Raw genomic sequence first — 24,414 nt, forward strand, 5'->3', positions numbered from 1 at the left:
AATTTTCACAATACCGAAGGCGAGAGACCAACGCTTGAAAAGATCCGTAAGAAACTGGTAGAGGATATACAGTTTAAAGGTTGCATAAGAACACTAAGCAAGATAGTTCGAGGCCTAGGTTTTCGATGGAGAAAGACAGAAGACATGCGTAGAATACTTATGGAGAAGCCTGACATAAGGCTCCTACGTGTGCAGTACATACGAAGCATAAAGCGGTACCGACAAGAGGGTAGGCCTATTGTTTACACTGATGAGACATATTTGCATAGTTCGCACACCAAGTCAAGTGCTTGGAGTGACTGTACTCCTCATGGACTGAAGTCGCCTATCTCGAAAGGGCAACGATTAATAGTGGTACATGCCGGTTCAGATGCAGGTTTCATTCCAAATGCTTTGTTGGTTTTCAAATCCAACCAAACAACAGGGGATTATCACGATGAGATGAACTATAGAAACTACGAGAAATATCTGACAGAGAAATTAATTCCTAATTTGCCACCCAACTCTGTAGTCGTGATTGATAATGCCTCGTACCATAATGTCCAATGTGAGCGTGCACCCACATCATCATCCAGAAAAACAGTTATGCAGGATTGGTTGACTGATAAGGGTATTCCGTTTTCTACAGAGATGATAAAACCCCAACTGTACGCTTTGATTAAATCCCATAAATCACGCTATAAGTCATATCAAATCGACAGACTACTTGCTATATATGGGCATACGATTTTGCGTCTACCACCATACCATCCAGACTTGAACCCAATCGAAATGATTTGGGCTCAAGTTAAAGATTATGTAGCACAAAAGAATGTTACTTTCAGACTCGATGATGCAAGAACATTGCTGATGGAAGGAATTGCGTCAATTGGGGCAGAAGAATGGTCGAGTCGATGTAGGCACGTAATCGACACTGAGAATAAGTACATAATCACATAATGGATGAAGTATCAGACAGCATAATCATTAATCTGGAGGACGATAGTGACAGTGACAGAGAGAGCGTTAGTGATAGCGCGGATGACAGTGAAGGCGATATGAGCAGCTTTCAACCTCTTTCAGAAGATGCGGACTAGAACAAGCCATTGGGCAAGTTAACTGCCATTTTACGATCACATAATTCTTAATCTCTTTGTTTGTTATTTCATTCAATATTTTTGATTCTGCATGTACAACAATATCATTATGCTATCGGGTAATGTGTCCTGGCTCTGGTTATAATTACAATAAGGCATTACACACACGCACTGAGATTTCACTCAGTCCAGCTGGCCAGACCGCCAGCGCAGACGGTTTATTAACAACTGCTGGGAGTAAGGCGATTTAGCGAAGTGAGGGGGGCGTGCAGTGCTACTACCGAGCCCACCCGAACACTGCCGATGTTCTGCGCAGCTTTCTTTGGCAAGCTCTTGTTGCGGGACCTATACCGGTAGGCGGAGCCTCGCGTGTTGTAGCCAGTATAGGAGGGGCGTTACTTGAAGGAGCAAGTATGGGGTCGGTATTTAACGAAATAGAGGGACTCTTTAATTCTAAGGATTTAAATATCTGAGGGACTTTACTATGGTTTGGGTTGACCGTATTCAGTAACTTAGGCATTAAAATATGTAGCGGACTTCTGATTTCCGTGTTGTCATTAAGATTACGATCTTTATTAAATGTCCTGTCCAAGAAAATGTAAATGCTCTCTAATTCATTCAAAAGTTTACCTTTGCCTGTATTCCTGATTATTGTACTGAACCGGTGTCCAGTTTCCTTCATGTGGGTGCTCATTGCCGAGTATTTATTATGTTTTCGGCATTGAAATGTTCCATGTACCTTATATAAAAGCTGCGCCCAGTCTGTCCAACATAAGATTTTCCACACTGAGAACATGTTAATCTATAAACTCCTGAACCTGAATGTCTATTATTGTCGTAATTAATCTTATTATGATTTAAAAATATGTTTTGAGTTGTGTTAATTGTTTGAAAGGCTATGTTCATATTATGCTTACTGAAAGTATTCGCAATTTGGTGGACCACTGGGCTACTATAAATGAAAGTGGCATACTTAGTTCTTTTTGTTTTGTCGGGTATGAGATTCGTGGATAACTTATTTTTGATTTTGTAAATTAAGCGGTTTACCATCTCGACCTTAAACCCATTAAGTCTGGCTAGGTTTCTTATGTAGTTTAACTCATTCCTTAAGTTAGTAGGGGAAAGAGGGATTCTTAGTGCTCTATAAATTAAACTATGAAAAGATGCTTGGTTCTGGGAGCCAGGGTGTATTGAGGAATTATTTATAGTTATCGGAGAATGTGTAGGCTTTCTATATGTTTGAAATTGAAAAGTGTTATTGGTTCGTGTAACTGTTAAGTCTAGAAAATTTAAGGAACCCTTGTCTTTATCTTCCTTAGTAAAACTCAGGTTAGGGTCGATATTGTTTAATTTTTCCAAAATTTCGCTACTATTGGAAACATCTTTATCAATTATTACGAATGTATCGTCCATATATCTCAACCATAAGCAAATCCCTTTAATATTAGTTTTTATTTTTGTGTGTTCAATTGAGTCCATGTAAATGTCAGCTAGGATGCCCGATATTGGGTCACCCATTGCCAAACCGTTCCGTTTATAAATTTTTCTGTTATATATAAAATGTTGTCCAGAACAAAATTCAATAGTTTCATGAATTCATCAATCTCCTTTCTACTGAGGCCACTATGTTTACAGATGTTATCATAGATGATGTTAACTGTGTCACTAGTGGGAATATTTGGGTATACATTAATCACATCGAAAGAATATATTGCTTGATTTGGTTGAAGATTAAATTTGCTTAAAATCTCACAAAAATCTTTTGAATTCCTTAAGGGCTGCTTGTTATTAAATACGTAATGTCTCTTAAGGAAGCCATGGATGTACCTAGAGGCTTTATAAGTTGGACTGTTGCGGCAGTTAATAATAGGACGCATTGGAATATCATTTTTATGTACCTTAGGAAGAGCTCTTGCCACATGAATATTCGGATTCATATTTATGAGTTTCTGTTGATCTTGTTCATTAAACAGAAATGTCGAAATCTTTATTATTGTCTTTAAATTACATTGTATTTTAACCAGTGGATCTTTATTAACAACCGTGTACCTATTACTGTTAAAGAAATCCTCCGTTTTTTTAATATATGTTTCTTTGTCTAAGAGAACTATTGATCCCCCCTTGTCAGCCTTAGTTACCAAAATGTTGTTGTTTTCTATCTTAGTTTTTAAAAATAAATGAACAACTTTTTTTGGAAAATCCACTTAAGGGGGTGAAATAATAAAAAAGCAGGCGAATTTTTAAAATGAGTATTATCTTCTTCTCACACCTGTGGGGTTGGGGTGCGAACTGCGTCGCACATGTGGATTTGACGCTGCTTTATGGCTGGATGCCCTTCCTGATGCCAACCCTATGTGTAAGGCTGTAGTTACTATTGCGTATTCCTGTTGTGGTTGGTAATGTGATTTGCTGAGTGAATAGAAAAGGAGAGTGTTGGGGCAAACACAAACAACCTGTCCTCGAGCCAGAAGAATTAATCACATGCGATTAAAATCTCCGACCCAGCCCAGAATCAAAACCGGAACCCTGTGAATCAAAGGCCTGAACGCCGAACACAGCCAAGGAGTGGGACAGTTTTTAAAATGAGTATATCTACAGTATATCTCATAAACTTAACATGTTACAGGCGTGAGAATGGGTACCGGTATTTGTAATCTCTTTTAAAAATAAACAAACATGTACTTTTTGTTTTCAGAAAATCAACTTAAGCTGGAGATCGAAAATAAGTGAAGAAGTAGTTTAATTCTCTTTATGAGGATACTTATATCTCAAAAGCTAAGAAATTTGGTGTTTGAAATCTCCTTTAGAAGTGAAGAAACCCTTTTTCTTAGACTTAAAAGAGGTCTGTTTCTCACATGTAGAGTTTCATGTTGCATGTTCCAGGTTTAGGTCTGCCAGCAGCCTGGTCATCTTAGCCCCAAAAGGCAATGCCACAAACGAGGTTTACACAGAGGTTCTGGGGTAAATGAAATGCAAATTTTCTGAGAGTTTTTATACTTTAGGGATTTTCAGTCAATGTCTTAGTGCAGTACCGAGGAGCAAGTAATTTTTATTAAATTACGAAATCTTCGCGAGCGAAGCTGTGGGTAATATCTAGTATAGTATATAGTGGTTATCTTGTGAATAAATTTGTGGGTGAGTTGCTGTAGAAACTGAGTGTACTACAATCATTGAAATTATTAGGGGTCCTCTTATTCAATACAAAGACATTTATTATCGTGAATTGAACACATGTTGTTCATACGAGGTACTAGTTTTGGCACTTAACTCGTGCCATCATGAGCCAACGAGTCAAATCAGGCAAACACAAACAACTTTAAAACAATTTAAAACACACTGTAACATCTGCATAGATGAATATTAAATAAAAATATGGTTCATGATGACATTGCACTCTAGTATAAAATCCTTTTTAAAAATGATGATGGCTCCGTTGTTTTATACACATGGTGGTTAGTCCAGCTTGTATATGTCTTTAGCTCTTTAATCTTGTTGAAAATACGCTGCAGAGTCATGTGAAGTTGACACTTTGTTTGATCTGTGGTTTGTTTCCGGAAGAATAGACGATCATGTGATCGACTTAGTTAGACCCAAAGAATTAATTCTCACTTCAATATGGGGTTTCGAAACCTGGAGAAGAAATTAAAAGCCGAATTAGGCAAAAGATAGGAAGGAAAGGATAAAAAGAAATGTCTAGAAATTACGAGAAACGACTAGAAACAAACTCACCTTGAGCAGTTAAGAGATCAAAAAGCTGCGTCCTGTTTGCCCCTAATATTCTTTTTGATCTCTTAATTAAATGGTTAAAAAATATTAGACCGCCAAGAAACAACTTGATCTTTCAAACCATACGTAATGCATATCGTCATCATTTACCCTCACTACCACATCCTTCCGCTCCACCCTCGCTCCCTGACAGTTGCTCCTCTACCCCTCCCCATCCCCTCTCTTCCCCTTCACCTCGCCACTTAACCTTATGACCGCATCCATTAGTCCAGCTCTGTCTGCTGATCAAACAGGCTTCTTAAGGTGAGTTCGTTTCTAGTCGTTTCTCGTCACTTCTAGACATTTCTTTTTATCCTTTGGCTTTTAATTTCTTTTCCAGGTTCCAAAACGCCATATTGAAGTGAGAATTAATTCTTTGGATGTAGCTAAGTCCATCACATGATCGACTATTCTTTCGGAACCAAAACACATCAAACAAAGTGTCAACTTCACATGACATTAAAACTCTGCAGTGTATTTTCAACAAGATTAAAGAACTAAAGACATATACAAGCTGGACTAACCACCATGTGTATAAAACAACGGAGAGTCATCATTTTTAAAAGGATTTTATACTAGAGTGCAATATCATCATGTACCATATTTTATTTAATATTCATTCATGCAGGTGTTACAGTGTATTTTAAATTGTTTTAAAGTTGTTTGTGTTTGCTGATTTGACTCGTTGACTGATGATGGCACGAGTTAAATGTCGAAACTAGTACCTCATGTGAACGACATGTGATCAATTCACATTCATAAATGTCTTTGTATTGGGTAGGAGAATCCCTTATAACATTATTGTAATTCCGCTTCAATACGAATCATGAAATTCCTAAATATCAACTGAGTGTACTTCTGAGGAATGACAGGTGATATCCAACAAGGAGATTAGCAATCAGTACAAGACAGCGTGCTAAGGTATGTGGGGAGACTCACTCTTCAGCTTTTTACGAGATTTGGTTTTGTTTTTTTTTCCTAGGGGCTTTACGTCGCACCGACACAGATAGGTCTTATGGCGACGATGGGATAAAAAAGGCCTAGGAGTTGGAAGGAAGCGGCCGTGGCCTTAATTAAGGTTCAGCCCGAGCATTTGCCTGGTGTGAAAATGGGAAACCGTGGGAAACCACCGAAAACCATCTTCAGGGCTGCCGATAGTGGGATTCGAACCTACTATCTCCCGGGTGCAAGCTCACAGCCGCGCGCCTCTACGCGCACGGCCAACTCACCCGGTACGAGATTTGCTTAAGGGTCAGTTTGTTTTGAGGCAATAATAGGTACTGTATAAGTTACTGCAACTTATGTGTTTTCTGGCTACCACCTGCCGGTATCATGCTCGTCTGTACTAAGAAGCTGTAGAGATAATGGAACATGAGAATTGTTTCAACAGGAGGGAAGAGGGGCTATAGATTGTCAGAATTTGGTGACCATTATTTGCCACTAGACAGCATAAGAATGGCCATACTGAGTCATCCTACTGTGCAAATCCTGGAAACACCCATCTGAGAGGGATGCAAACTGCCTAGCCTTCTCGCTGCTGTATAAGTCTGCCTGTGTCATTTCATCGTGACAAGGGCTGCTGCTTTATAGTTGAAACATAAACATATTAATTATGTGAACATGGCTTTCTGGAAGAACAAAGCTTGTCAGTTCTACACCATAGTTATTTGTTAGCCAGGCAACACTGCACTGCAGAGTAGAGCTTTTATTTCTGTTGTATTTCGATTGTTGAGTAAAAGTGTATATCCGTTATTTTTGCTGTTAAATTGTTTCCCTAGTTTCTTTCTTTAATGTTGTTACATTCGTGGATTGATGTTTCTTCAGGTGTCATATCAAAGCTGGTGAAACCTTACTCGTACACGGAGCCAGTGGTGCTGTTGGTATGGCTGCTGTTCAGATAGCCAAGGCCAAAGGTAAGGACAGTTTAACTTTTCTGCATAGCTGTAATATTGCGGACATACTGCTTAATGTATTGTATTGCTTTGTTCCATCTGCCTCTCTTTTCTATAGAGCAACCAAGAAGTATCTGTATTCCCCTTAATTGTATTAATATTTTACTCACATACACATTATGAAATCATTATTATGGAAACTAAAGCAGTGGATGCTGGAGATATATGCATTTATTTTCATTGATGATATTTGCCATCTAGGTAGAGTACAGAGGAGGTTGAATTGTTAGAGCAGCAAATGCACTGCCTGACGAAAAAATTGAAGGACCCAAAAGTGGGTGGAGGAAACAGAATGAAACTTCACGTGTGGCAAGGGTATTTGATTCTTATTTCAGTGATTATAAAATCGATTCAGATCTAGAAAGAATTTGGCAGTACGAGCCCACTTATCACTTGCACCCCCTCTGGTCTGGATGCTTGCACTGGTTCGGTTGGAAGGGTGTCATAAAGACGTTGTATCCCTTCTGAGGCAAGCTGGCCCACGACTGTTGTACTGGTACTTGATATCTTGGATACTGGAGTTGACGTCCGAGCTGGTTCCGCACATGCTGGCCACAGGAGTCTTAACGTCACGCAGACAGTTCATAGAGACACGTGCTGTGTGGGGACGAACATTGTAATTTTGTAAAGTGGCACCACAATACTGTTGCATGAGAGGTAACACAGGAGGATGCAGGATATCCGTGATATACCGCTGTGCCTTTAGAGTTCCCTCAATCACTATCAGCTGTGACCTGAAATCATACGCGATGGCTGCCTATACCATGACGCCAGGAGTAACACCTCTGTGCCCTCCAAAACATTGGAAGAGTGGAATCTCTTTCCCAGGTTGCCACCATATTCACAGACAATGGTCATCGGGGTTGTGCAGAACCGCGATTCATCGTTGAACACAATGTGCCGCCATTCATCAGCAGTCCATGCTTCCCGGTCATGGCACTGCTCCATACGCAGCCATTTGTGTTGTGTTAATAGCAGTCTATGCATAGGGTGGTAATTCCCAAGTTCAGCTGCTGTTATTTTTTGACCAATGGTGCGGGATGACAGAATGTTGTAAGGAGTCCATTACTTGTTCTCGGATGGCAGACACAGATATGAAGGGGTTAAGATGTGCTCGGTGCACAATACAGCGATCCTCCCTTGTGCTGGTCAGACGTGATCGACTGGAATCTTGATGATGAGTATGCCTGGTCTCACATTCTCATGCAGGCCAACGTTGGGCCACTGTCACATCCAATTGCTCCACAAATCTGGATATTGCACAATTCAACCAGCCAGCCAAATGGAGACCTTCAGAGAGGTCCCTTTCAAACTCTGTCGGGAGCTGATAGTGCTGTCTCACACGAGTATGCGGCATTTCCGTGTTCTTCAGAGTGATCTCTTTAACATCTGACACTTTTCATGCCCCCTTATATACCATACCAGGCCTGGTAACAACACTAATGCACTCTGATGGCTGTTCTACCTGAACAAAGAATTGTAGCTCTAATCATTTAAATACCTGCTGATGGTGTGTACGTGTATGAAGTTACATTGACATCAGACCATTTCTTTTGAGTGCTTCAAATGTTTTGTCAGACAGCGTATATAACTTAACTTTGAGCAAGCAAAACATAGCGACCGTGAAAATGAATAGAATATCCACGAGATAAAGAGAGAGATAGATGAATATATGAAAAAATCCAGCTATCTTGGAAGTTTGTATCCAGTAATGGTAGTGTTAAATTAGAAGTACAAAATAGTGTCCAAAGGATCCAACTTCTTCTACCAAGTGCAAGATTTTTTTTTAGTCTGGGATTTTGCAGTTCCTTTAAGAGTGAAACAAACAATGTTTAAAATCATGATACCGAGCTCGATAGCTGCAGTTGCTTAAGTGTGGCCAGTATCCAGTATTCGGGAGATAGTAGGTTCGAACCCCACTGTCAGCAGTCCTGAAAATGGTTTTCCGTGGTTTCCCATTTTCACACCAGGCAAATGCTGGGGCTGTACCTTCATTAAGGCCACGGCCGCTTCCTTCCCACTCCCAGCCCTTCCCTGTCCCATCGTCGCTGTAAGACCTATCTGTGTCGGTGCGACATAAAGCAACTAGCAAAAAAGAAAAAAAAAATCATGATATGCAGCTCAAAAAGGCAGTAAATTACAAGCATGTAAAATGAAGTTTCTAGGATCAGCCATGCAAGAGATGAGAAGGGACAGAATCAGAAGACACATACAGGTGAACTCGACAGTGGGAATATATAGCAGAAATGGTTCGACCATGTAAAGCAAATGCAGGAAACGTGGATTCGTGGGCAGTACTTATAGACGGTTGTGCCTGGAAGACCAGTTATACGTTCGAAAAGGAGGGGATTGGACCTAAAAGGGAAGAGATATTTCGAGATAATTACCATGGGACCAAAAAAAGAAGATAACTTTGAAGATATAATGAGAGTGGAAATTTACAAAAGACAGAAACAGATGTAATAGTATTATCGTTCACACAAGTCCTGTCCAGCCCGCTGGAAGTATCCACGGATGGTGTTGACTTAAGTGTTAAGTGTCCATTGCATCACTATCCTATACATAATACCCTTTTGTCTCCACGTCTTATACATTTCATGGTTGAAAATGTGTTCTTGATTGTGTTCTGTAGTTATTCAGTTGTTGCATGATGACATGCAGATCCACAGACCACAATGAATCAGGACTGTGGTGGCCATTTCAGTAAAGCTGAAGCAAGAAATCCAGCATCTTTGAAAACGTTCATTAAGGAAGTAGCACATAGGAAGACTGAAGTGAGACTGAAGGAATACCATCATACTGTAGCCATCCTGTCTTCTTCCTTATTCGTACCATGTAAAGTAAGTTCTCATTCACATGCTCATAAAAAATATACGGTCTACCAAATGGTCGTCGTAGTCCACGAGATTATGTGAGATGGATTTCTCTCCAACTCAGGTGTGTAATGAGGACATTCTTTTGCCCTGCTTGAATTGCAGTAAATCGCAGAGATTGAAAACACGATGCTGAAGCCTTGAGTTTGCATTTTGTAACAAGTAGTTGGTGAATGAGAACTCTTGAGCTTGGTTTGCTAGGAGCTGGAGTGGTGCTTTTGTATGTATAAATATACCAGAAATGGGAATTCTTTTGGCTCAAGATTTTTGAGGCTATCAGTCAAATTCTCTAAAATATTTAGTCAAAGTGAATGGTGGTGTGCTTACGCTTATGCAAATGATAACATTTCCTCTTAAAGTACCCCCCTGTAGGTGGAGGACACAGACAAAGAATACATCCACACTATCCTCTGCTTGTCGTAAGAGGTGACTAAAAGGGGCAACCAAGGGATGATGTACTTAGAATCATGAGACTACTTGCGATTAATACTATTACGTGAGGAACACCTTGGGTTTATATGAAGAACAAGATGAGTCTGGGCATTGCTTGTGATTAGTACAGACTAGTGTCTGGTGGGAGTAAGTGCGGAGCACTGCGCTCGAATATGTTGGTTCCACTGTGTTTAGAATGGGTCTGTGTTACCTATGAGCAGTGCCACTTTATGAGGAACATCATAGGTCTACGTTGTCTGTGATTAGTACCACTATGTGAGGAACACCATAGGTTCGAGCATTGCCCATGATTAGTACCATTATGTGAGAATCACCACGAGTGTGCGTTGCCTGTGATTAGTACCACTATGTGAAGAACACCATCGATCTAGCCAGCACCCGTGATTAGTCCCACTATGTGAGGAACACCCTGGGTTTGCGTTACCTGTGAGTGGGGGCATTTTGTGTGACATACCATGGGTGTATATTATCTGTGATTAGTACCACCATGCGAGGAATGCTATGACTCTGTTACCTGTGACTAGTACTACTGTAGGAGGAACACCATGGTTCTGCTTTACTAGTGATTAGTACACAAGAACCTCGTTTATCCGGATTAAGTGGGACTGGAACTGATCCAGATTATCGAAAATACAGATAATCCGGAAAAGTAACAAACAGATTCAGTACATTTTATATAATATATTAACATAAGTTATACAGAAATACATTTTTCAATTGTACAAAAAAATATACGAACACTTTTCTTACATTTACAACTTTGTTTTATGCACAAAAATAATGTGTGAGCTTTTTCTGTTTTACATTTGTATAGCATTTGCGTGTAGCACGGTCACGAAGATGTTTTACTAACATCAGTACTGCTGGTGTGGTTTCAGTCTGGGATCCTAAATAGACCATCAGTTTGTCCAGCTGCATTGTTGCATCTCCACGAGTCATTGTTTCTTCTGATGGAGCGCCGGTTTCATTTTCGAATTCGTCTGTCATTATGCTGTTGCCTGAAATAGTCATTTTTCAACCATTCATTTACGTCGTTCACATCTACATCCGAGCATCTGGGAATGCGTGCAAATGTGTCAAGGAACTCGGAAGAGTCCAGGATTTCCCATTCTCAATTCCAGGCGAATGCCGGGGCGGTACCTTTGATAGATCACGGCCGACCTACTTCCAATTTCTGTCCTTAACTCTCCTTGGTGGAAGAGACATTCAATAAGAATCGGCCCCGTAAAAGAAATACTGTACCCGTAAAAATAAATTTTTATTATTTACGATCTGGATAAACCAGAGATCCGGATTAATGAGGGCCGGATAAACGAGGTTCTTGTGTACTATTATGAGGGGCTGGTGACCTGGATTTTGGATCCCTTTTTATAACATGTATCATCATCAGAAGAAGGCATTGTGAATTGGATCCACTGATTGTTTTGTATTCATTGTCATTTTTTTATCATCATTCATTTGAGATTATAATCAGTGGATACATTCTGAAGTTTTAATTATCATTTTATTTCGTAGGATCTCGTACCATTAGGGCCCAATGACATAGATGTTAGGCCCCTTTAAACAACAATCATAGTCATTCTCCTCCTCATCTCAAAGTGTGGGACTCGAACCATTTTCAAATATCACATTTTCGGTTCAACACATACACATCTTCTTGTTAGAATTTATTGCCTTCTGAGTTCTGTATATTGCATATTAACATATCTGTTTGCAAAAGAAAATGAATTGAATACAACCCAGTTTCTGAAACAGAAAAGATATTATTTACAATTATTATTATCATCCCTTTGAATTAGGTTAAGATTATAATTACGGTATTACTGCACTTATTCACACTGAAGGAATGAAGAACTGACTGTAGTTTAACCTACAAATGCAGCCTGCAAAGTAGAAGAGCTACTAGCTGATGCTTGAATACCTTGAAAAGTCTTATGCTTCTTCAGATGGTGAATCGTGCCCCACACATATTTGCTTTCGAAACAAATATTACATTGCACTGCATTTTCTGGCACCTATGAGAAAAACTCCTAAGCTCATGAACTTCTCGAGGTAGCATAAAAAATATTACGTTCAATAAATTGTGAGCAGGATAGTGCAAATCTTCCCTATCCATCATACATCAAAGGCCAAGACTTCCTACCAATGTTTGCTGTGAGTAGAGGACCAAACTGCCTCCTGGCTAATTCAGTTGACTGAGACATCACAGTGTATTATCATTCTCAGCACATCGCATGACGTGCTTAGTCTTCTGGAGAGGTTCATGAGAAATTTCTCCTCAGCCAGATAGTGAAAAGTTCTTGGGCTTCCTAAGGCATAAATTTATTGTCCTTTTGTATTCCTAGTAAATATTCTAGCATGAAAGTTACAAGAGGTGTATTCTATGCTGGACTTTTTGTTAATCATGATATTCGTACTTCCTTCTCTTGGCAATATTTTTGAGAAAAACTATTGCTTGGTTTCCAGGTGTAATTGTTGCTGGAACAGCAGGAACTGTAGAAGGCATGGAGATGGTGAAACAGTTAGGTGCAGATCATGTGTTTAATCATAAGTAAGTACTGCTGCTCTGTAACTAGCTAGATAATGTTAGTAACTTGCTATTCAGTGATTCTTCTTCTTCTTCCTCCTCTGCTTCTTCTTGCCTGTATGTATTTAGATAATATTAGTAGCTTACTGTTCAGTGATTATTTTTCTGTTCCATGTCTCTATCTAGCTAGATAATATAGTAGCTCATACCAACTGTTACTTCAGTTTCTCTATAGAGCTCGTCTGGTTTTACCAGCACCACAACCTGAATGTTCTTTCTTCTAGTTGGTTCTATCACTTTCTGATTTAGTTGTCCTTCCCAGATTGATTTGCAATTTGTTGGTCTTGCCTCCTGTCATTTGCGTTACCTTTCCAATAGACATTCTTAAATTGGGATCACCCCCTACAGTCATGTTCCTTTTGTTGGCAGTACCAGGACCGTTTTCAGGTAATGGTGAATCTGTCGACTGCCTTTAGGGAGCCCCCATTCTCTCTTTTTTATAAATAGAGGAAACAAATTTTCAGTGCCTGTTAAAATATTCTGTAACCCTAATGTAACCCGTTGCAAAGTATTCTATAAAAATGGCATGTGGAAAAGAAGTTATTATTTTTCTCTTCAATTATCAAACTCCAGTTAAAGAAAAACTGCTTTTGAACTTTGTTTTATTTCGGTGCTAATTTAATAGTTACTCAGTTTTGTGGAATTTACTTTGGTACATCTTGCATAGACAGTCACAAGTTTCCGTTGATAATGTTTAGATTGAGTACTTTTATGTGCCATAGCCTATAGAACACGAATAATACCTTGGAAAATATATTGGAACTTCATAAATTTTTATTTTAAGCTCTGCATGAATAAACAGAAATCTTTTCAAAATCTCATCTAGCTTTCATAGATGGAATATGTGGTCTGCAGATCTGCAGGATATGCAACATCAAAATGTAGAGAAGTCACTTTATAATGTTAGTTTTGCAATGAGCAAGTGTGTGGGTGGGAAAGGTTGAATTGTTACTTTAATATCATTTTCATATCAACCAATGCCTTTGCTGGCAGGACCTAGTGTTTACACTGCACTATGTCTTCTGGTATGGGCTAGAGCAATTTTGTTACTTTCATTGATCTGTCGCTGTCTTATCCTTGGCTTTGACAATATGAAAGTGACTAAGGTATGAGCGATGCTAGTAATGCCATTCCTTCTGCAGCCAGTCCCTGCTATGAATGGTGTAAAATGTTGCTCATAGGGCTGGTTGGTGCATGCATTTCAGTAGGCTTGGCAGACTGATATGTAATAGCAATTTCTGGCTCGGTGAGGAAAGCAACGGGAAACTACCTCACTCCTCATTTCCCTAGTACGCCTCTGCAGTGATGCCTAGGCCATCTATGACAGCGGATGGCGGAGCTGTGGAGGATCCAACCAGCCTTAGGGCTGAGGACTGAACATACACATACATCAACCAATGAAAATACCGTATTTACTCGTGTATTAGACCCCCTCACATATTGGACACCCCCTATGGCTTTTCGAGATGAAGAAAATGAAAAAAATAAATCTTCCATACAAGACCCCCAACGTAATTCGTCAGAGAAGAACGATTCCGCTTTGAAGCGAGTACAAGTTGGAGTCCGACTCTCATTTGACAGGCAAGGGACTCCTTGGAAACAACTTGGCGAATGAAATGGAATTCTGTGGGGAGCTATCAATATTAATAGGGCTTATGGAAGAAACAAAGTAGAACTGGCCGAGTCAGCAAAGAGGATGCAACTGGATGTACTAGGAGTAGGTGATATTCGGATAAGGGGAGGTAATGAGGAAGAGATAGGAGATTATAAAGAGTACTTGACGGGTGTTAAAAAGGGAAGGGCAGAGTCTGGGGTAGGGCGGTTTATCAGGAATACTGTTGCACGCAACATAGTTTCTAGCACGTAAATGAGCGAATGATGTGGGTAGATTTGGCATTTGGAGGAATTAGGACGAGAATTGTCTCAGTGTATTCACCATGTGAGGGTGCAGATGAGTTTTAGGAAGCATTCAATGACATCGTAGTCAGTCTACAGCAAGGATAGGATAGTGCTAATGGGTGATTTCAGTGTGAGAGTTGGAAATAGAACTGAAGGATACGAAAGGGTGATTGTTAAATGTGGGAAGCTAATAGGAATGGTAAGTGTTTGCCGGACTTCTGTGCTAGTGTTTGGTTTAGCAGTTACGAATACATTCTTCAAGCCTAAGGTTATTCACCGCTACACATGGGAGGCTAGGGGTACCAGGTCCAGGCCTAGGGAAGAGAAAGTGAAATAAGTCTGCAAACGAATAAGAGTAGAAAATCTCCAGGACAAGGAAATTAGACAGAAGTACATGGATACGATCAGTGACAAGTTTCGAACAATGGACAGTAAGCAGGTTCAGGATATAGAATGAGAATGGGTGGCATACAGGGATGCTGTAGTAGAAACAGCAAGGGAATGCCTAGGAACGACTGTGTGTAAAGACGGGAAAAAGCGAACATCTTGGTGGAATGATGAAGTGAGAGCAGCATGTAAACGTAAAAGGAAAGCGTATCAGAAATGGCTGCAAACAAGGGCTGATGCAGACAGGGAATTGTACGTAGATGAAAGAAACAGAGTGAAACAAATAGTTGTTGAATCCAAAAAGAAATCTTGGGAAGATTTTGGTAATAACCTGGAAAGGCTAGGTCAAGCAGCAGGGAAACCTTTCTGGGCAGTAATAATGAATCTTAGGAAGGGAGGGGGGAAAAAAAAAAGGAAATGAACAGTGTTTTTGGGTAATTCAGCTGAACTCATAATAGATTCCAGGGAATCACTGGAGAGGTGGGGGGAATATTTCGGAAATCTTATCAACATAAAAGGAAATCATCCTGGTAGTGCCGCGAACAACCAAGCTCATAGGGAGGAAGAAAATGATATTGGTGAAATTATGCTTGAGGAAGTGGAAACGATGGTAAATAAACTCCACTGTACCGGGCGAGTTGGCCGTACGCGTAGAGGCGCGCGGCTGTGAGCTTGCATCCGGGAGATAGTAGGTTCGAATCCCACTATCGGCAGCCCTGAAAATGGTTTTCCGTGGTTTCCCATTTTCACACCAGGCAAATGCTGAGGCTGTACCTTAATTAAGGCCACGGCCGCTTCCTTCCAACTCCTAGGCCTTTCCTATCCCATCGTCGCCATAAGACCTATCTGTGTAGGTGCGACGTTAAGCCCCTAGCAAAAAAAAAAAAAAACTCCACTGTCATAAAGCAACAGGAATAGATGAAATTAGACCTGAAATGGTGAAGTATAGTGGGAAAGCAGGGATGAAATGGCTTCATAGAGTAGGAAGATTAGCATGGAGTGTTGGTAATGTACCTTCAGATTGGACAAAAGCAATAATTGGACCTATCTATAAGCAAGGGAACAGGAAGGATTGCAACAACTATCGAGGTATCTCATTGATTAGTATACCAAGCAAAGTATTCACTGGCATCTTGGAAGGGAGGGTGCGATCAGTGGTTGAGAGGAAGTTGGATGAAAACCAGAGTGGTTTCAGACCACAGAGGGGCTGTAAGGATCAGATTTTCAGTATGCGCCAGGTAACTGAAAAATGTTACGAGAGGAATAGACCGGTCTGGTTCTGTTTCTCTTTCGTAGATCTAGAGAAAGCATATGACAGGGTACTGCGGGAAAAGATGTTCGCCATACTGGGGGGCTATGGAGTTAAAGGTAGATTATTAAAAGCAATCTAAGGCATTTATGTTGACAATTGGACTGCAGTGAGAATTGATGGTAGAATGAGTTCTTGGTTCAGGGTACTTACAGGGGTTAGACAAGGCTGTAATCTTTCACCTTTGCTATTCGTAGGTTACACGGATCATCTGCTGAAAGGTATAAAGTGGCAGGGAAGAATTCAGTTAGGTGGAAATGTAGTAAGCAGTCTGGCCTATGCTGACGACTTGGTCTTCATGGCAGATTGTGCCGAAAGCCTGCAGTCTAATATCTTGGAATGTGAAAATTTGTGCCAATGAGTATGGTATGAAAATTAGCCTCTCAAAGACTAAATTGTTGTCAGTAGGTAAGAAATTCAACATATTTGAATGTCAGATTGGTGATAGAAAGGTGGAACAGGTAGATAATTTTAAGTATTTAGGTTGTGTGTTCTCCCAGGATGGTAATATAGTGAGATTGAATCAAGGTGTAATAAAGCTAATGCAGTGAGCTCGCAGTTGCGATCAACAGTGTTCTGTAAGCAGGAAGTCAGCTCCCAGATGAAGCTATCATTACATCGGTCTGTTTTCAGACCAACTTTGGTTTACTGGAGCGAAAGCTGTGTGGACTCAGGATATCTTATTCATAAGTTAGAAGTAACAGACATGAAAGTAGCAAGAATGATTGCTGGTACAAACAGGTGGGAAGAATGGCAGGAGGGTGCTTGGAATGGGGAGATAAAGGCTAAGTGGGGTGGTGGGGTCATGTGAGACCAATGGAGGAAGATAGGTTACCTAGGAGAATAATGGACTCTGTTATGAAGGGTAAGAGGAGTAGAGGAAGACCAAGACGATGATGGTTAGACTCAGTTTCTAACGATTTAAGGATAAGAGGTATAGAACAAAATGAGGCCACAGTACTAGTTGCAAACAGAGGATTGTGGTGACGTTTAGTAAATTCACATAGGTTTGCAGACTGAACGCTGAAAGGCATTAGGGTCTATAATGATAATACATGTGTGTTAGAAATATTCATGGTTGTTGCTAATAATATAGCAGGCGAGATCATTAACAAAGTGAGCATTTAATATCTCGTAACTCAGGCCAATATACTTTATTTTTTATTTTTAGAAGTAGGTTTAAAACGTGATAAAAACAATCCAATCATAAAGATTGTTTTACTCGCCAATGTACCTCACGAATAATAATCATAATAATTTTAAGTACCTACTTCACGATTTTTGGAGATGCCAAACAAAACATACTATGCGTTAATAGAAAAACGGAGAGGTACCGGACCTGTTGGCCGTGCGATTAGTAACGTGCAGCTGTGAGCTTGCATCTGGGAGATAGTGCGTTCGAATCCCACTGCCGGCAGCCCTGAAGATGGTTTTCCGTGGTTTCCCATTTTCACACCAGGCAAATGCTGGGGCTGTACCTTAGTTAAGGCCACAGCCGCTTCCTTCCCATTACTGGGCCTTTCTTGTCCCATCACCACCATGACCTATCTGTGTCGGTGTGACTTAAAGCAAAAAAAGGAAAATGGAGACAACGATCATATAAAATTAAACATTATGATAAAACGGATTACCACCACCCTTGTAGATATCCATAAATGCAGCAAACTTTTCTGCTATTTATTTTTAATCTTCCCATCATAGAACTTCTGGCACTTTATAGCATACCTAACCTAAACAATGCGGTCTTTCTTATCTCATTTACAGCTGTTTAGGTAAATGTGGAGAACAAGCATGGCATATAGTTAAAAATAAGGGTCTGGCTTTTGACAGCCGCAGTTATCCAAAGAACACTTTCAGTCACTATGTATTACATTCGGAAGAACAACTCGTAACATACGCTAGTTATCAGCTGGTTGTTTGGCATAATTTCTAGTTTCTACAGCACGGCTTTATTCGGAAGGAGTGGCTTCTACTACACATACATCAACTGGGAATATCAGAGACAATTTCCAGAAACCATTTGGGAATAGATTCTCACTGTTTGGACTCTACAGTTGGGAACAAAACTATTTTTAAAAGTAAAAAAAAAAAGAAAAAAAGACGCAATCTTGATTGCTCTTGATGCATGAGTGACGAGAAGGCAGGGAAAATGACGTCATTTGGAATGACATGCCGGTAGCAGGGAAGTTGGTGGCACAAGATGATAATTCAAATGAAGGCAGTGATTATGTTTACTCAGGTTTACTGTGTGGTAGGCCTACTGCTCAAATGACAGAGACATATGACTTGGCCATTAAGTTCTTTTTTTATGAATATTGCATAATATGATAATACGAAAACCTTATCCCTTTTCTCTACAGGGTCGTGTATGAAATGAGATGAATCTTCGTAGCGAGTTTTTACGACCGTATGCCCTTCCTGACGTCAACCTCATCAGAGGAATTAATGAGATGAAACAAATGATGTGATATGAGTAACTAAAACTGACTATAAGTTTATTTACTTTATACAGTTATGGAGGCCTAAACGTCATGTTCACCATTTATTGCCTTCTTACATTTAGAAATACTGCCTTCCAATTAAATATAGCCTGTATAACTCAAATACATTCATAAGTTTGTTAAAGAATAGTGTAGAATGTTTACAGGTATAATTTATAGCTCCTTATAGCCTAAAAGCTCTGTGTTCACTGCACAAAATTTGAGGTTATCGCATATTGGACACCCCCCACCCTACTATTTTTGCCTGTAAAAGTGGTAGAAAAAAGGGTCCATTTCTCTTTCTGCTGGGGGATTCATGAAGGGCATTGATTTGGGCCTGGTCAGCACTTCTATGTGGTAATCCTGTTGAGAGTAGGGTATTTGCAGCAAAAGATTAGAAGTTACTCAAGACAGGTACAGGGAGGGGTGGTTCCCGATGGGTGCATGCACGTTACACCTTGCCTGGGCAGATATAGTGCTAGCTGTTGTACCTTGCACATGTTCATTTGTTGGAAGTGTTGATTGTGAGAAATAGTTGACAATAGTCTTGTTAGTTGCCTTTAATTGTCCACAAAGAATGCCACTTCTTTTGCAAAGTGTAGAATAACCTACATTAGACAAGTGTCCTTTCCAATTTTGTGCTAATTGCATCAACCATTTCACATTTTGCTCGCTTTAGATCATTTTCAATTTGTTTTACAATTTCCAATGTGGTTTCAACATTTATCTTGATTGATCTTGACATTCTTCCGAAGTTGAATGATTTTGATATTTTGTTGAAGTTTGATGTTTAGCATGCGAAGCTCTAAGAAGAAATCGAATCTTGCACTATTTTAATATGACAAAACAGAAGAATCAAACTCTTAAACTACTCTCTCATGTTGTTGTTGATTGGATCATCAGTCCATAGACTGGTTTGATGCAGCTTTCCATGCCACCCTATCCTGTGTTAACCTTTTTCATTTCTACATAACTGCTGCATCCTATATCTGTTCTAATCTGCTTGTCATATTCATACCTTGGTCTACCCCCCGTTCTTATCACCTACACTTCCCTCAAAAACCAACTGCACAAGTCCTGGCTGTTTTAAGATGTGGCCTATCATTCTATCTCTTCTTCTGGTCAAATTTTGCCAAATAGATCTCTCACCAATACGATTCAGTATCTTCCATTCGTGATTTGATCTATCCACCTATCTCACCCTCAGCATTCTTCTTGTAATAACACATATCAAAAGCTTCTATTCCCTTTCTAGAAACAATAATTTCTGTAATAATACTGAGTATCATTGAGCCATGTCCCCTAGCAAGTAAGGAAAGGCTCAGGAGGAAGATGTAGAACAGTAGAATTTTCAGGAACATTTTCTTCGTATTAGAATTTACCCTGTCTGTGTTGGGGTGGTTGCTTTGAACCTCTTCTACCACTCTATGCAAACCATATTCGAGACACACAACATGCACCATTTTGGGGTTATATCCGCTCCCTGCATTGGTCATTTAGGGGGTGGCATCGTTTACAAACAGTAAAATGTTTTCTCCCCCCTTCAACATCTGACCATATAAAATCATCAAACAGCACTGCAATGGCGGAATGATTGACCGTATTTCTCCAAATCCAAGACAGTGTTTTTTTCCTCAGAATTTCATGTGAAAAATCAAGGTTCATCTTGCATTCACGACCTGACAGTAATAAACACCACTGGCAGCTACCATGGTAACCACACTGTTTCCCTTCACACTCCCATGCGCACAAACAAAACTCTACTTTTAACGTCCACGTCTTTATATGGCTTATACATCGCTAACCATGGCAGTCAGTTGAACAGTGCCCCTGTGTAATGTCACTGGATCTCAGCAAATAGTGAAGAGAGAATGACATTCTGCTAGCGTTTATTAAATCCGAATGGCATCAAAACATTACTCTCTTGAGCTAACTGCAGGGTTGACCGTAATGTTCTTCCTAGCCCCAGCTGCACAAGAAATGTCATTCTAATTAGAATAGCAAAGATGTGACCCTTCGAATTCTTAGAAAGGCCAAGGCTATTCAGTGGCAGAGTTATAATGCGTCTATTGTACCTGATGTTTAGTTTAATAGACAGCAGGATTATTTTCGTTATGGATCATCGTATTGTAGAGACACGTTGAACAGGTATTGCTGGCAAATTTGCAATGGGTTCTCAACGATAATAGGATGCCAATTTTAAGTTAATGGTTCTTAAATGCGGAAACAAAGAATAATTGTGCAGCTGAAAGAAAGTACACCATAACTAAAGCCAATATTCGGTGTTAGTATGAGATGAAGGTAGCTGTAAAATGCATACTGTACAAAAAATGCACAATGGCTCACAACAAGGATGCTTTAAAAAAAAAGTTGAAGATAAATTGTGAAGTATGTGCGCAAAAAAAAAATATGCAAGGACAGAATGTCCATAACATGGCGCAAATCTCATTGACCTTCGTCTGCGTCTAGCTCGTTGATCGCTAGCCGCTGAAGCTGGCAAGTGTCTTACCAGTGGTTGACATCTGCAGATTCCTGGGTCTCCATTTTGATAAGAGACTAACGTGGCAGCCCCACATCCATCAGTTAAAGGTTGCCTGCATGAAGAGACTTAACATGCTTAAGTTTCTCAGCGGCACCTCGTCGGGGGCTGACCGTACGGTACTGCTACGATTTTACACGGTGACGGTCCTTTCCCGAATAGACTATGGAAGTGCGACTTATGGCTCGGCATCAAAATCTACGCTGAGCCTTTTAGACAGTATTCACCATAGTGGAGTAAGGCTGGCAACGGTAGCTTTCCGTACTAGCCCCATTCCCAGCTTACTAGCTGAAGCGGGAGTTCCACCTGTATGGATAAGGCGGCAGCAGTTACTTCTCATGTACGCTGCCAAAATTCGTGAAATGCCGCTACATCCAAGCTATCAATGCATCTATCGTACCCAATACCACCAGAGGTGCCAAGACCGGCCGAATGCCACACGGCCGGTTGGGTTTTGGATTGATAGCTTGTGTCATGATTTGAATATCAATATCGTGGTTGTCTTGAACAAACTCTTAGCGAGGTACCTCCGCGGTTGGTTCCGCGACCGGATGTACGTCTAGATCTGCTCCGTGGACCCAAGGTGAACATGGATTCCTCCGTTTATCGGAGGTATTTCCAGGACTTCGTTCACCAATATCCGGCTGCGAGACTGATCTTCACGGATGGTTCTAAAATTGGAGATAATGCTGGTTGCTCTTTCGTCATTGATGATATGAGCACGAAGATCTCGCTTCCTAAAGTATGTAGCGTGTATACTGCAGAGCTTTACGCCATCTTAGAGGCTCTGCAGTTTGCACTGCGTGACGAAATAAGCCACTTTCTTATGTGTGCCGATTCGTTAAGCTCTCTGCAGTCTATTGAAACCTGTTTCTCGCAACACCCACTGGTTCAGCAGATACATGACCTTCTAGCCAGGTTAATGGATGCTGGCACCAGAATCACTTTCGTGTGGCTAACAAGCCACGTTGGGATTGCGGGAAACGAACTTGCGGATGAAGCTGCAAAGGAAGCTGTACTTTTACCTCCAAGACCAGTCAATGTACCTGCTAAGGATATTTGTTCTCAGCTACGTCTAACCATCTTGGCGTCCTGGGAATCAGAGTGGCTAGATATCCGAAATCCCAACAAGCTGAGAGCAATTAAGAAGACAACTACCGTGTGGCGGTCCTCTTTCCGACCTTCACAGAGAGGCCATAGTACTGTGCAGGCTGAGGATAGGTCATTTATGATCCACACACTCTTATCTCCTGAAGAGGGAAGCCCCCCCCCCCAGTGTGTTCTTGTGGTGCCGACTTCACTGTGGCCCACATCCTCACAGAGTGCGCCGATCTCTCTGGCCTAAGACGGAGCCTCGGCCTGCAGGAAACACTCGAACGCATACTAGCCGATGACGCGAATACTGCTGATCTCGTCATCCGCTTTATGTGCGACAGTGGACTTATCAAAGGTATATAAATTACAAGTGTACTGTTACTCAGGGAATGTACATTCCCTTTTGATTCGTTAGTAATCTTTTCGGCCTAATTCTATAATAGTTCTTTGTTTTATTTTGTACTGCGTTTCCAAATTCCTTTGTTGAATAAATAATTGTGTTTTATATTTTAAATTTCTTTTCCACTAATTTGTCCAGATAGGATGATTACCTCGTTGTACTTCCTCTGTTGTACTTCCTCTGTTGTACTTCCTCTTAAAACAAAAATCACCACCACCACCACCTGAGACGTGTGTCTAGAGGCAGCCGATTATGCCTTGTGCTTATTAGAAGTAACAGTTTGATAGACAACAGGAATATTTTCGTGATGGATCGTCGTATTGTAGAGACATGGAACAGATATTACTGGCAAATTTTCAATGGATTCTCTTCAGTATGATGGTACCAATTTTAATTTAATGTTTAATACACATGCAGAAATAATGAATAATTGTGGTTAGCGGTGGCGTTGAAGAACAAGATGGTTTAAAAATGCGTATTGTACAAGAAAGGCATTCAGTATCCCGCAACAAGGATGCTTTAAAGAAGTTGAACTCGAAATTGTGAGGTATGTGCACGAAAAACGTAAGGTCGGAATGGCCATAACACGAGATGCGGCACGAATGCGGGTTCATGAAGGAGAATTCCCTGAAGTTTGGAAGGCAGTATCAGATACGTCTAATGAAAATGATTAAGTAGGTAGGATGTGGGTACATGATGCGTGCGCATGCGTTTTCTTTTTCTCAAATTAAATTTGAAATTTGTTATGAATAAGTTTATGATTTCACAAAGCACATTTAAACCTGATTTAATCCATTTGGAATTAAAAAGTAGGGGTTGTCTTGGATTCGGAGAAATACTGTACTTTCTCTAGAACTTCACATGTTACGAGAAACACTTAACCTGATGGTCCTCTTTCATTACACCATTTATAACATTAGCTATGTAAGTGTATTCATTAGGAAATGGTTGACAAAATTCAGAAGTGTTATCTAACAAGACAATTTAAAGAAGCGTCCTGAAAAAAGAAAAAAAAAAAAAACATGCTGCCTGTTCCCCACTGCGAGAAATCTTCTTAACCCATTAACATACTAAATTTAATGTACTGAGCATGTGCATGTATACCATTTTTTCATGTGAAAGATATGGATTTACATCACTAAGATTTATAGATGTAATCTGCAACATACTGAATTTTAATCAATACCACTGTGTGATGTGATGAAGTGCAGCACCCAGAAGAATAATTTGAAAGCTTTTGATGGTGTGAAACACCCTAAAACACTCCAGGAAATGCAAAGCCACCAAATACTTTTCATACTCATAACTCACGGCACTTTTCTTGCCGGTTTTGCTTTCAACACAGTCACAGCCTGCTTTAGGGTTATAAACCTTGTGAAATATGCCCAGTGAACTCATACAGGGTGAGTTGGGATTTTTTCTGCAAACAAGTGATCAGCAAAACAGTTTCTTTCAGTAGCTATCTCATCCCATAAAGAGTTGTGTACCACGTGATGAGAAATGTCTATAGGAGAGGGATTGGAGGGAGGGTGCCGTTTGATTTCATTCCAGAATTTCATGTGAAACCATATTTGAAAGGTTTATCACCTGTTTTACTCC

The 24,414-nt window shown here is 40.3% G+C and overlaps 1 protein-coding gene across 3 annotated transcripts in view; it reads left to right on the plus strand.

The window, feature by feature from the left end:
* The window catches only part of LOC136873864 (quinone oxidoreductase), a 129,570-nt gene that overhangs the window by 56,050 nt on the left and 49,106 nt on the right, over nt 1-24,414 (plus strand). For all 3 annotated transcript variants that reach the window (XM_067147160.2, XM_067147159.2, XM_067147157.2), the window contains exons 4-5: nt 6,666-6,754; nt 12,586-12,670. In XM_067147160.2, coding sequence (XP_067003261.1) covers nt 6,666-6,754; nt 12,586-12,670 — 174 coding nt within the window. The remainder of the gene's footprint in view (nt 1-6,665; nt 6,755-12,585; nt 12,671-24,414) is intronic.

Source organism: Anabrus simplex, chromosome 5 (genome assembly GCF_040414725.1).
Source record: "Anabrus simplex isolate iqAnaSimp1 chromosome 5, ASM4041472v1, whole genome shotgun sequence".
Taxonomy (NCBI): domain Eukaryota; kingdom Metazoa; phylum Arthropoda; class Insecta; order Orthoptera; family Tettigoniidae; genus Anabrus; species Anabrus simplex.